This window comes from Tachyglossus aculeatus, chromosome 15 (assembly GCF_015852505.1).
Source record: "Tachyglossus aculeatus isolate mTacAcu1 chromosome 15, mTacAcu1.pri, whole genome shotgun sequence".
In the NCBI taxonomy this organism is placed as follows: domain Eukaryota; kingdom Metazoa; phylum Chordata; class Mammalia; order Monotremata; family Tachyglossidae; genus Tachyglossus; species Tachyglossus aculeatus.
Window position 1 is genome coordinate 5,878,086 of NC_052080.1, and position 14,592 is coordinate 5,892,677.

Here is a 14,592-nt window from a genome sequence, read left to right on the forward strand (position 1 = left end):
GTTTTCCATTTTATGACTTTGTTCTAGAATTTTTTTTCTTCCAGGTTAAACCTCATTGGCTCTTTCTTGTGTCTTTGGGTCTTCTGCTATTTCTGGATTCAGTAAAGTGGCAACGCTGTCCAGCTGCATCTTGGCAGCAATCACAGTCATGAATTTTTATTTTTTTGCTAGCCACTTTATTCATCCTGGCAGGTCAGTAATTGTGCTAAGAGCAGTCTTAATGATAACCCCCTACCGCTTAGCTCATTTCCAACATTACGCTGTGTGCCAACTGATATTCCAGACCTATGACTGTATTGTCCTCAGATCTAAACAACCCAGATTTATGGCAGCATTTAAATTCCATAATATGAAACTTAGGATTCAAGGGCACTCAGATGATGCAGTCGTTTAACCCCTCAAGACTTGCTTTTCTAAAAAAAAAAAAAAATGCTCAAGAACTCATTTTGTGAGCATCTCTTTAACGTGTGGTTTCAGCACTTATGTCCATATCCATGATTTATTTCTATTACTGTTTGTCTGTCCCTCTAGACTGTAAGTTTCACTGTGGGCAGGGATGTGTAATAATAGTAATAATGATGGCATTTATTGACTGCTTACTATGTGCAAAGCACTGTTCTAAACTCTGGGGAGGTTACAAGGTGATCAGGTTGTCCCACGTGGGGCTCACAGTCTTCATCCCCATTTTACAGATGAGGTAACTGAGGCACAGAGAAGTTAAGTGACTTGCCCAAAGTCACACAGCGAATTGGAGGATTCAGGATTTGAACCCATGAACTCTGACTCTAAAGCCCGTGTTCTTTCCACTGAGCCACGCTGCTTCCCCTGTGTAGCGCTTACTACAGTGCTGGGTAACACAGAAAGTGCCTTGTAAATACAGTCGATCGGTGGAAATAACCAAAGTGAGTTTAGGAGCCCAGTTCATGTAATAATAATAATTGTAGTATCTAAGCACTGACTCTTTTAAGCTCTGTACTAAGCACTGGGGTAGATTCAAGATAATCAGATCCCCCGTGGGGCTCCCGGTTTTGAGGAGGAGGGAGACCAGGTACCCAGTCCCCATTTTACAGATGAGGGAACTGAGACACAGAGAAGGAAAGTGATTTGCCCAAGTTCGCACAGCAGCTGAGTGTTGGAGGCAGGATTAGAACCCAGGTCCGGGTTCTGGGCCCACGCTCTTTCCACTAGGCCGTGCTACTTCAGGTTTTGGTCTCTGGCTCATTCTGGCCAGGGAACGTGAGCTCTGATTCTGTTGCACTGTCCTCTTCCAAGAGCTTAGTACAGTGCTCTGCACATAGTAAGTGCTCAATAAATACCATGGGTTGGTTGAGTATTAAGCGCTTACTATGTGCCAGGCACTGGAGTATTTACAAGGTATAGTTTAGACGGAGTCCGCATTGCATGCAGGGCTCACCATCTAGGTGTGGGAGGACATTAATTCCCTCTCTAGACGGGAAGCTTAGTATCACTACTACTACTAAATGATGGAATTTATAATAATAATAATAATAATGGCATTTCTCTGTCTCCCCCTTTTAGACTGTGAGCCCACTGTTGGGTAGGAACCGTCTCTATATGTTGCCAACTTGTACTTCCCAAGCGCTTAGTACAGTGCTCTGCACACAGTAAGTGCTCAATAAATACGATTGATTGATTGATTGATTAAGTGCTTACTATGTGCCAAGCAGTATTCTAAACACTGGGGTAGATACACGGCAATCAGGTTGTCCCACATGGGGCTCACAGACTTAATCCCCATTTTAAAGATGAGGTCACTGAGGCCCAGAGAAGTTAAGTGTCTTGCCCCAGGCCACGCAACAGACAAATGGTGGAGCCGGGATTAGAACCCATAACCTCCGACGCCCAAGACCGTGCTCTTTCCACTAAGCCACGCTGCTTCGCTGTGGGCAGGGGGCATGTGCACCAACTCTGTTGTGTGGTAGTCCTCCAGACACTTAGAACAGTGCCCTGCCCACAGAAGGCGCTCAATAAGCGCCATCGATTGATTGACAGAGCGGTGGGATGCCCTGGAGAAAATGACCAGGGTCAGAGGGTGGATGGGCCTGCTGTCGGAGATATATATATATGTATATATATATATGTATATATATATATATACGTATATATATATACAGAAGCCGTGTGGCTCAGTGGAAAAGAGCCCGGGCTTTGGAGTCAGAGGCCATGGGTTCAAATCCCGGCTCTACCAAATGTCAGCTGTGTGACTTTGGGCAAGTCACTCAACTTCTCTGTGCCTCGGTTCCCTCATCTGTAAAATGGGGATGAAGACTGTGAGCCCCCTGTGGGACAACCTGATCACCTTGTAACCTCCCCAGCGCTTAGAACAGTGCTTTGCACATAGTAAGCGCTTAATAAATGCCATTATTATTATTATTATTATTATTATATATCCACGCAAGTCTGCCCAGCCACTGGGCGGTCACCGGCCTGCCAAACCCCGTGCCCTGCCCTGGCCCGCACTGGAGAAGTTTCCCCCCAACGCTGCTTGAGAGAAGCAGCGTGGCTTAGTGGAAAGAGCCCGGGCTTTGGAGTCAGAGGTCATGGGTTCGAATGCTGACTCTGCCCCATGTCTGCTGGGTGACCTTGGGCAAGTCACTTCTCCGAGCCTCAGTTACCTCATCTGTAAAATGGGGATTAAGGCTGTGAGCCCCACGTGGGACAATTTGAACACCATGTACACTCCCCCCAGCGCTTAGAACATAGTAAGCGCTTAACAAATGCCACCCAAAAAAAAAAAAAAAAAAACCACTGCACCCGGCAGCAGCTGCTCTTATCAGAAGGGCCAGGCATTTCCAGAGGAGGAGGCTCCTTTAAATAATCCATCGCCCCCCACATCCCATCCTGAGTGGATGCCTTCTACTTTCATCCCTGACCGTGGGCGTGTTTGGCTCCCGGACATCAGTAAATCCTAAATCACCCTGGTATTGGATTGGCACCCTTCCTTCACCCGTTCCTCAGCACTTCCATCCATACCCATAATTTCCCCCTTCTAGACTGGAAGCCCACTGTTGGGTAGGGACCATCTCTATATGTTGCCAACTTGGACTTCCCAAGCGCTTAGTACAGTGCTCTGCATACAGTAAGCGCTCAATAAATACGATTGATTGATTGGATTTCCATTAAAGTCTGTCTCCCCCTCTGGACTGTAAGTTTGCTCGTGGGAAGGAAACGTCATGCCTATGGAATCCATTAATAATAATGGCATTTATTAAATGCTTACTATGTGCAAAGCACTGTTCTAAGCACCTTTATATATGTTTGTACAGATTTATTACTCTATTTATTTTACTTGTACATATTTACCACTCTATTTATTTTGTTACTGATGTGCATATACCCTCATCTGTAAAATGGGGATTAAGACTGTGAGCCCCACATGGGACAACCTCATCTCCTTGTAGTCCCCCCAGCTCTTAGAACAGTGTTTTGCATATAGTAAGCGCTTAACAAATACCAACATTATTATTCTATAGCTTTAATTCTATTTGTTCTGACGATTTTGACACTTATCTACATGTTTTGTTTTCTTTGTCTCCCCCTTTTAGACCGTGAGCCCATTGTTGGGTAGGGACCGTCTCTATGTTGCCGACTTGTACTTCCCAAGCGTTTAGTATCTATTTTATTTTGTTAGTATGTTTGGTTTTGTTCTCTGTCTCCCCCTTTTAGACTGGGAGCCCACTGTTGGGTAGGGACTGTCTCTATATGTTGCCAACTTGTACTTCCCAAGCGCTTAGTACAGTGCTCTGCACACAGTAAGCGCTCAATAAATACGATTGATGATGATGATGATTGAATGAATGAATGAATCAGTGGCCTTCTAGATGGTAAGCTCATTTTGGGCAGGGGGCATGTCCACTGAGTCTGTTATATTGGACTCTCCCAGGAGCTCTGCACATAGTAGCTGCCCAATCGGTATCACTGTGTGATCCTCATTGGGGGACTATAGTAACCACCAAGTTAGTTGCACCATTTCTAATTCCAGGAAGATGAGTGAAAAAGGAGCTGCCCTTTGGTGCAAAGAGGGTGATGCCAACACGGAGACCAAATGCAAGAGTGAGGGTGAGCATTTCACAGGCACACCATATCCATAAAAATGCCAATTTGTACTTCCCAAGCGCTTAGTACAGTGCTCTGCACACAGTAAGCGCTCAATAAATACGATTGATGATGATGATAAAAACCCAGAATGGCTTCTTTTCTGGCCTTCTGCCGTTTCTGTGAGCATTACTCAGTTGTGCATGGCCAAGATGGAGAGGGCTTGTTCAACTGTTGGAATCACGGGGCTTTAGGGTGGGCAGAGCGCTCGACTGAGTGCTTGGGAGAGTGCAATATAGTGGGCAGACAGGATCCCGGGCCTCCAAGGACCTTACAGTCTATTGGTGTAGACCAATATTAAAATAAATACCAGGTAAGGGAAGCGACAGGATATAAGAATGTGTATGTAAGTGGCCCTGGGAGTGGAATGAGCACCTACGTGTTTGGGGGGACTTTCTGTTGTACACTGTTAAGAAACCATGCTTTACTTCACCAGCCTTCCTTCCTTAAAATATTTATTGCAGTCTGTTTATGTGTGACTGTGTGTTCCTCGGGGCCATTGTTCTTTTCATCCACTACACTTAAACCCTCCCTCCCCCACCCCCCAAAACCCTAAAACTCCAATTTGTTACTTTGGCGTAAGTATTCAGACTAAGGTGACCATTTGTTCAGTTTTATACTGAAAAGCCTGGTTTTCTGTAAGTCAGCTTCCTTCCTGTCCATTTCTGCTGCAGCCCTGCTGTATTTTTCTTTCGTGCATCCTCCCTCCTCTCTGCCTTGGCTCTTGCCTCTGAGGCCGGCAACTTGGAAGTGGCACTCTTTTTTTTTAATTTTTTATTTCCAAAAAGATGTTCACTAAGCGGCAGACATGATACGAAATGTTGGGGTAGACACGAGGGTGGAAACAGTCCGTGTTCCAAGTATGTTCATAGTCTTAACCCCCCATTTTACAGGTGAGGGAGCTGAGCCCCTTTTAGACTGTGAGCCCGCTGTTGGGTAAGGACTGTCTCTATATGTTGCCAACCTGTATTTCCCAAGCGCTTAGTACAGTGCTCTGCACACAGTAAGTGCTCAATAAATACGATTGATTGATATGTTGCCAACTTGTACTTCCCAAGTGCTTAGTCCAGTGCCCTGCACACAGTAAGCGCTCAATAAATACAATTGAATGAAGGAATGAAAGGCACAGAGAAGTGAAGCGATTTGCCCAAGGTCACACAGCAGGTAAGCTGCAGATTTGGAATTAGAACCCAGGTTCTCTAACTCTTAGGCCCGTGCTCTTTCCACCAGGGCATGCTGCTTCCCTGTTTTAAATTTAAAATATTGAAGAAAATGCCAAGGTTTACGGACATCTCCATATAGAGGGAGGTAATAAAGCGGGAGGGTTCTAAACAGCAATACCAGGGTATGAAATAGATGATATTTCTGGTGATATTTGTACCTATGAAGTAGAAAACACACCTCCTGGATCTTAAGTTCAGTTCAAGCGATGAACCAAACGTGAGATAGAGGAACTTGTCTAATATCCTGTGTTGGTCATCCTCCACATTACTCAAGTCTTAAAGCATGTATCAAAATAGCCGAGCACTTGAAAGGAAGCAGCATATGCGCTTAGTACAGTGCTCTGCACACAGTAAGCGCTCAATAAATACGATTGATATGGTCTAGTGGAAAGAACACAGGCCTCGGAATGAGAATGAGAGGACCCGGGTTCTAATCCTGGCTCCACCACTTGCCTGCCGTGAGACCTAAGGTAAGAGAGATCTTGTCTCTGAGATTTCGATATTCTCCCCTTTCATCTGATCAATCAATGAACTGTATTTACTGAACGCTTACTGTACTAAGCTCTTGGGAGAGTACACTGTACCAGAGGTGTTTGGCGTATTCCCTGCCCGCAATGAGCCTACGGTCTAGAGGACAGATGTGATTGGCAGGAAACTTCTTCTGGAGTCAGATGAAGGCAAAAGAAATAAACAGCCTCTTCCCAAGTAATATGCACAGTAAGACTGTGATAGCGGCGTGGCTCAGTGGAAAGAGCCCGGGCTTTGGAGTCAGAGATCATGGGTTCAAATCTCGGCTCCGCCAATTGTCAGCTGTGTGACTTTGGCCAAGTCACTTCTCTGGGCCTCAGTTCCCTCACCTGTAAAATGGGGATGAAGACTGTGAGCCCCACGTGGGACAACCTGATCACCATGCAGGCTCCCCAGTGCTTAGAATAGTGCCTTGCACATAGTAATCGCTTAATAAATGCCATCGTTATTATTATTATTATTTCCACTTGGGTAGCTCATACAGTCCATTCAACCGTTCTGAGCGCTTACTGAGTGCAGAGCACTGTATTAAGTGCTTCGGAGAGTACGGTGCAACAGTAAGGCGACACATTCCCTGTCCACAGTGCGCAGTCCACATTTTTTATGGAGAGCAAGAACTCTTAATAGGGGACTTTAATTATGCAGGTCTCGCTCAGGATATCTAGGAGCAAACCTAAAAATGGTTGGGATGGAAACACATGTTTTAAGAGTTAGTGCAAAGTTTTGCCTTCTCGTGCAATTTGTTGAAAAGCCTATCCTTGTGAGGGATTGTTCTGGAATGCTTCTTTATCAAGCGTGATTGAATTAAATATAATTATTGAGCATTTATGTGCAGAGCACTTCACTCACCATTTAGGAGAGTACAGTGCAGAAGAATGGATATAGACGATGCTGACCACAAGGAGCTTACGGACTAGGGGGGAGACGGACATTAAAATAAACTTATTGTTAGTATGATGGTTCTTGTCAAGTGCTCACTATGTGCCATGCTCTGTACTGTGCCAAGAAAATCGAGTTATCCCACATGGGACTCGCAGGCTAAGAAGGAGGGATTAGGATTTAATTCCCATCTGACAGATGAGGAAACTGAGGCACAGTGAAGTGACTTGCCCCAGGTCATTTAACTTCTCTGTGCCTCAGTTACCTCATCTGGAAAATGGGGATTAAGACTATGAGCCCCACGTGGGACTGTGGGGCGGGGGCAAACTATCAAAGGGCGAAAGGGGTTGGACCCAGGTGCTTAAAAGGGAGAAGCTGAGATAGGGAAGAGAGGGCTTGGCCTCAGTTGCATGCCCATATAGGTGGACACGGGGAGATTTCAGATGTCTTTGCGAGCACGAGATAGCACGTCCGCCCTTCGAATCCAGCAACTGTTCACTTCCTCAGCCGATTCAGGGCATTCCACTCTGTCTGGAATTTCTTTCCCTTTCCTACATGCCTTGGTCCCCCACCTAGATTATCCTCTACGGAACGGGGGCCAACTGTGGACTGTAGCTTGTGTTTACCCCAGCGTGGTGCCCGACACATAGTACACCACACTTACTAAATACCTGGACTTTAGACTGTAAGCTTGTTGTGGACAGGGAACGTTTCTTCCCTGTTACAAGCTGTTAGTGCTCTGCACACAGAAATCGCTCAATAAATGCCATTGATTTAAATGGGCTCCCTAATGCCCATTTCAAAACCGCCTGAATGTAAAAAGATGCTCAGAAAATACAACTTGAATACCCATGGACAATTTTAGAAAAGCTAGTCTTGCAAAATTAAAGAGCCGGGAAGCAAAATTGGAAAAGTTCTGCATATATTTGGGACATTGCAGCTTTGGGTTCCCAAGAAAAAGGCACCGTATTTGTGCAAGGCATTAGGCCGGGCAGATTGGGTTTAGGGGAAAAAGTGATTCCCCAGTTTTTTCTTACAGGGGGTACCCTAAATTCACTTCAAACATTTTCACTGAACTTCTTACTCAGTATCATCAGCAAGGTCAGTTTATTGATGGTATTTGTCAAACGCTTTTTTTAAAATGGTACTAAGCGCTTGCTTAATGGGTACTAAGTGCTGGGGTAGAAACAAAATAATCAGGTCCTACATGGGACTCAGTTTAAGTAGAGGGGAGAAGAGGTATTGATTCCCCATTTTGCAGACGAGGAAACTGAGGCCCAGAGAAGTGAGGTCACAGAGCAGGTACGCGGGAGAGCCCGATTAGAAACCGGGTCCTCTGCCTCCAGGCCCTTGCTGTTTCCACCGGTCCACGCCACGTCTCAGCGTGAAGGGATCAAAAGCCGGACTCTGGCCTAGGATGAGATCATCATCATCATCATCATCATCAATCGTATTTATTGAGCGCTTACTGTGTGCAAAGCACTGTACTAAGCGCTTGGGAAGTACAAATTGGCAACATATAGAAACAGTCCCTACCCAACAGTGGGCTCACAGTCTTAAAGGGGGAGACAAAATATGGGTGAGCCAATCCTCAATGATACGAAACATTTTTGCTTAGGACAAAGACCTTCCAAAAAACAAATACAAGGACGTTTAATAGTGGAAAAGAACATTAAGAAAAACTGCAACCTCCCCTCCTGCCATAAAAACAAAAAACCTGAAAGAGGGAGTTAAAAAAAAAAGTGATTTCCTAGAAGCCTAGAGATTGTTCAAAAAAAACTCCCACCATTTTAGAGGTAAAATGGTGTGCCACAGGCCAAAGAAAAAACTCCAAGTGATCAAACAAATTCTGCAAGGCTACCTGGCAGGGAAGAAGTCATGTTTGGAAAATGAAAAGCTCACCTGAGAGAGGCCTGAAATGCGCAGAGTGCCAGGTCAGATGCCAGCTGGAATTCACAGAGATGAATGTCCTCTGTGATGGTGCCAGCAAAGGGACGTTTCCTCAAGACACTTTAGAAATGGCTTAATGGAGTCAATGGAGCGTTAAGTGTGTGCCAGTCGGTCATTTGAGCACTTAATGTGTACAGAGCACTGTACTAAGCGTTTGGGAGAGTACAATATAGCAATCAGCAGACACATTCCCTGCCCACGGTGAGCTTTCAGTCTAGAGAGCTTATATGTGTGGAGGAGGTGGTGGTGGGGGAAAGGTCGCGTCTCGGTGCAGGGCGGAAAACCACTGCTGTAGCCACTTTAGGAGGTTCAGCTCTGTGCCAACCTGCTGTTACTTGGCATCTGTAGAGACAGAAAAGTTTTACCCCTTCTGCTCGAGTCCGTCTTGCCTGGCTAACTTTCACCTCGGTCCGGGGGAGGCGGAAGGCAGGGAGAGAGAATCCGCAGGACCGTTTTTCAGGTAGTTGAGATACTAATACGCTTTTCTTCCCCAAATCAGTGGTATTTATTGAGTGCTGTACTAAGCACTTGGGAAAGTCCAACAATCAATCAATCAATCGTATTTATTGAGCGCTTACTGTGTGCAGAGCACTGTACTAAGCGCTTGGGAAGTACAGAATCTGTAGATACGTTCCCTGCCCACAGCAAGTTTCTGCGATGTTCGTTTTGTAATTCTAGACTCCGTTCTGCCCGCTCATGGCTCTATTTTTCTCCTTCCGTTTTGACAAAGACTGTTGAAGGTGTCCCAGCTGAGTAGTAGGGGAGAAGGGTGGATTAGAGAGAACAGGGTTTGGAGGAAAGGAGGGGTGTGGAGCAGGGCAACCGTGGTGACAGAATAGAGGACGGGTAGTTTTAATAAAAAAAAATAAATAATAATAACGATGGTATTTGTTAAGCGCTTACCATGTGCAAAGCACTGTTCTAAGCGCCGGGGAGGATACAAGGTGATCAGGTTGTCCCACGTTGGGCTCACAGTCTTAATCCCCATTTTCCAGATGAGGTAACTGAGGCCCAGAGAAGTGAAGTGACTTCCCCAAAGTCACACAGCTGACAAGCGGTGGAGTTGGGATTTGAACCCATGCCCTCTGACTCCCAAGCCCGGGCTCTTTCCACCGAGCCACGCCGCTTCTCTGCTAGCAAGCGGCCGATAAGGGTCGGCATCATTTCGATTCATTTCTTCCTTTGAAAGATATCAGGATGTTTCTTCCTTTCTGCTTCGTAGAAACAGCAAAGTTTGGGAGGTGAGCTCCAGTTACAAATATTAGCAATGAGCGAGAGATAGTAATAGTGCCCCATTTAGTGCCCTAGCGCTTAGTAGGGTGCCTGGCACATAGTAAGCGCTTAACAAAAACCTTTATTATTATTTACCAACACGAAGACTGGAACTCAGTGTCAAAGTGATTTATAAAGGCAACAGAGTAGACTTAATCGCTATCCCACACAAGGGCTCACAGTCTATATGAGAAGAGAAACAGCGTGGCTCAGTGGAAATATCACTGGCTTTGGAGTCAGAGGTCATGGGTTCAAATCCCAACTCCGCCACTCGTCAGCTGTTTGACTGGACAAGTCACTTAACTTCTCTGGGCCTCACCTCATCTGGAAAATGGGGATGAAGACTGTGAGCCCCCCGTGGGACAACCTGATCACCTTGTATCCCCCCCAGTGCTTAGAACAGTGCTTTGCACATAGCGCTTAACAAATGCCATCATTATTATTATTATTATTTGGGGTGAATGTCAATCAACAGTACTCATTGAGCACATACTGTTTGAAGAGCACTGTCTTAAGCCCTTGAGAGAATGCAATATAAGATTCTCCAACTGCCGGCAAGGAGCATCCACTTGGTGAAAGCATAAACAGCAACCAATTTAGAAATTAGAAATTGAGCCTTCCAAGATGGTGTAAAACTCAGTCCTGGAGGGAATAATCCTCACTGGATCCTGGAAAACAAATTCCTTAGGTCCCCAGCCTGGAAATCACTCTTTTTTGGAAACGGCAGTTTATTGAATCCCAAGGCTACGATAATAATAATAGTGATGATAATAATAATGATGGCATTTTTTAAGCGCTTACTATGTGCAAAGCACTGTTCTAAGCGCTGGGGGGGATGCAAGGTGATCATGTTGTCCCACGTGGGGCTCACAGTCAATCCCCATTTTACAGATGAGGTAACTGAGGCTCAGAGAAGTTAATGACTTGCCCAAGGTCACACAGCAGACTTGTGGGGATTAGAACCCATGTCCTCTGACTCCCAAGAATAATAATGGCATTTATTAAGCGCTTACTATGTGCAAAGCACTGTAGCCCTTGCTCTTTCCACTGAGCCGCACTGCTTATCATACCACCTTCTCATAAGGTATTTTTATGGAAGGATAAACTCCTGTCTTGAATTCCCCCTTCTTTGGAGAGTGAGCAATGAATGCTTCCAATCCTAGTTTGTACATTGTTTGTACATATTTTTTGCTCTATTTTACTTGTAAATATCCATTCTATTTTATTTTAATATGTTTGGTTTTGTTCTCTGTCTCCCCCTTCTAGACTGTGAGCCCACTGTTGGGTAGGGACTGTCTCTATATGTCGCCAACTTGTACTTCCCAAGCACTTAGTACAGTGCTCTGCACACAGTAAGCGCTCAAATACGATTGATTGATTGATAGAGGGACCAAGAGTTTTCTGTATTGATTTTCTAGTTCTCAGGGACGTGGTAGTTGCTGTAGAGGCCTCGACACGGATCTGAACATTTCATCCACGGAGATAACGTCTCCGATTTACAGTTACCCCCTCAGCACTTTGGTATTCACCACCTCCTGTCGTGCCCATCTGTACGGAGGAATTTACATGCTGCATCAAGCCCTCCTTCTTCCTCCTCATTTTAGGAATCATAATTTTGGTTTTTAAGTGCTTACTCCGTGCCAGACTCTGCCAAGTGTAGGTATTAATACAACGAGACTCGACACAGTCCCTGTCCCATGCGGGGCTCACGGTCAACATAGAGCAAGTATTCTCCATTTTGCAGACTAGGAGACTGAAGCACAGAGAATTGAAGTGACTTGCCCAAGGTCATACAGCAAGTAAGTGGCGGAACTGGGATTAGAAACCAGGTCCTTTTGGTTCCCAGGCCCGTGCTTTAGCCACTAAGCCACGCTGCTTCTCCTAATAATCGTATCCAGGCCCTGACGTCATGCTCCGTGAGCCGTTTCTTCCAACTCCACGGTGCGCTGTATCTAAACAGGCTCATGCTATTAGATGAACGTTCCCCGCGATGGAGTCCCCCCAATACCCGGAGAGAGCTCAGCATCCGGCAGAGCTGAAGGTTATTAGCTCTGTTGCGCTCTCTCCTTCACCAGATAGGGGATTTGGGCTTCACTCCTGTCTCCTGAAAATTCAAAGTGAAAATGAGAAGGATTTCTTGATGATGTGCTGTAGTTTTTTTTTTTTTTATAATCCTTAGTTCAGAGATCTTCTGAAATCATAACACTTTCTCCTTTTGTGTACCCCACTTAGCGTGGGGGCTGTAATGATTTGCCAGTTTGTAGTCTTGAAAGCTATCCTGGCAGCCGTGGTAGCTTCTGAGGCTATTGGATTGCTAGTCCCTACTCTCCTTTAAATGTTCTGCGCCTCAGTTTTCCCACTGGTAAAATGGGAATTATAGCGTCCACCCAATGGCAGTGACTTGAGAAGCCCTTAATCAATCAATCAATCAATTGTATTTATTGAGCGCTTACTGTGTGCAGAGCACTGTACTAAGCACTTGGGAAGTACAGGTCGGCAACACATAGAGACAGTCCCTACCCACCAGTGGGCTCACAGTCTAGAAGGGGGAGACAGAGAACAAAACCAAACATACTAACAAAATAAAATAAATAGAATAGATATGTACAAGTAAGATAAATAGAGTAATAAATATGTACAAACATATATACAGGTGCTGTGGGGAAGGGAAGGAAGTAAGATAGTACAGTGCTCTCAATGAATAGGATTGAATGAACCTGGTTATTTCTCATTTCCTTGCCATCATTTTGGTTACAATTACTACCCTTGGGCAAAGTGCATCTGTTTTATTTTTGCCTCTCCTTTAATAGCAGTTTTTGAGTGCTTCCATTATGCAGAGCACTGTACTGAATAGTTGGGAGAGCAAAATGTTAGAAGACATGATCCCTGCCTTTAAGGAGCTTAGTCCAACAGTGGAGATGAGCAGTTAATCGGATGTCAGAGGTCATGGGTTCAAATCCCGGCCCCACCACTTGTCAGCTGTGTGACTTTGGGCAAGTCACTTCACTTCTCTGGGCCTCTGTGACCTCATCTGTAAAATGGGGATGAAGACTGTGAGCCCCCCCTGTTCACCTTGTAACCTCCCCAGTGCTTAGAAGAGTGCTTTGTACATAGTGCTTTATAAATGCCATTATTATTATTATTATTATTTATTGAGCACTGTGTGTGCAAAGCACTGTACTAAACTATTGGGAGAGTACAGTGTAAGTAAATCCATCCCTGTCCCCCAACTCTTGTAATAAGGATAATTCCTCCCTGCTTCTTTACAAGAGGACAGTTCCCTAGCATCAGACCTGAGAGTTCCAGGAAAGGTGTCCTTGAAAGGCAGTTACGGAGCCCTCATTATTGAAGGAAGTCATTCAGTCAAATGACTGTGACCTCTGGATTAGTTTGAAGAGGATCTTTTCCAAGATTCCTTAAAAAAAACCCAAGAAATTGCTTGATGATGATTTGAGCAAGAAAATTTTGTTTTCATTGTCACCGCTAATATTATTTTTGCCAGAACACATTTGTTTGTGGTTCCAATAACAACTGCAGTAGTGGATTTTCTTGCCCATTGTTGGATGACCCACAAGAAGGGGTCATCTGGAGTGAAGCCAGGCGGAGAGTCTCGAGAAGGAACGGCCTAGGGCAGAACAGCTAATTTAGTGAAGGAAAATCTCGCACCACGTGAAAGTGTTTTGGTTAAGATATTGAGCCATTGCTAACGCTTTGAGTACAAAACAACCCTTGTAAAACGGGATTTGCTGTTTTTCCGAAAAGGCATAGATGTTACCTGTATCACATCACACTGTTTTTAATGCACGAAGGTTGAGGTTTTCCCCTGTTTTCCATATTCATAAACTGCAGTCTTTTGCACAGATGGCAGAAGGGATAATTTCCATATTCTGAACACTCCCTTTAATTATGTTCTCCCTCAGTTCAAAACTAAATCTCATGGGATTGAAGGCATTAACAGAAAACCCTAAACAAACATGGATCAGTCTGTGCCATATGAACATGGGGTTATCAATCTTAATCCTCAAGCGGTAAACCCTCTCCTGTGATGATGGATCTATCGGTCGTATTTATTGAGCTCTTAGTGTGCGGAGCACTGTACCAAGCGCTTGGGAGAATATAATACAACAAAGTTGGTAGTTATGTTCCCTGCCTACGATGAGTTTAGGGTCTAGAGATAATCACATCTGCCTTTGACAACTCTGGCCTTGGGGTTTTTTCAGTTTATTTTTTGATTTGACACTTTGTGTCATTTTTTGTCAGAGGAGAAACGTGTCAGTGTACCTGAAACTCATTCATCTGGGTCCTTTGAGAACCTGCTTGGTGTTTTATCAAGGAATTGATAATGTAAGATGGAACATCAGGATTAGCTCAGCTAAGAAACCATGTAAAAAGATGGGGGAAATGCACTCCTCTTGCCACTTTCAACGCTCCTCGGCGAGCACGTCTCTTCCAGGAGGTCTTCCTGAATAATAATAACAACACTAATAGTAGTAAGTGCTTACTATTTGTCAGGCAGTATATACAAGCGAATCGGTTTGGACACAGTCCCTGTCCCATGTGGGGCCCAGAGTCTCTACCTCCATTTTACAGATGAGGTAACTGAGACCCAGAGAAGTGAAATGAC

At 44.9% G+C, this 14,592-nt stretch overlaps 1 protein-coding gene across 1 annotated transcript in view; it reads left to right on the forward strand.

The window, feature by feature from the left end:
• REPS2 (RALBP1 associated Eps domain containing 2) overlaps positions 1–14,592 on the forward strand; it is a 107,600-nt gene that overhangs the window by 9,580 nt on the left and 83,428 nt on the right. Inside the window, exons 6-11 of the mRNA XM_038757119.1 lie at positions 103–192; positions 4,004–4,080; positions 7,786–7,847; positions 9,919–9,977; positions 12,201–12,258; positions 14,229–14,312. Of these exons, the coding sequence (XP_038613047.1) occupies positions 103–192; positions 4,004–4,080; positions 7,786–7,847; positions 9,919–9,977; positions 12,201–12,258; positions 14,229–14,312 (430 nt within the window). The remainder of the gene's footprint in view (positions 1–102; positions 193–4,003; positions 4,081–7,785; positions 7,848–9,918; positions 9,978–12,200; positions 12,259–14,228; positions 14,313–14,592) is intronic.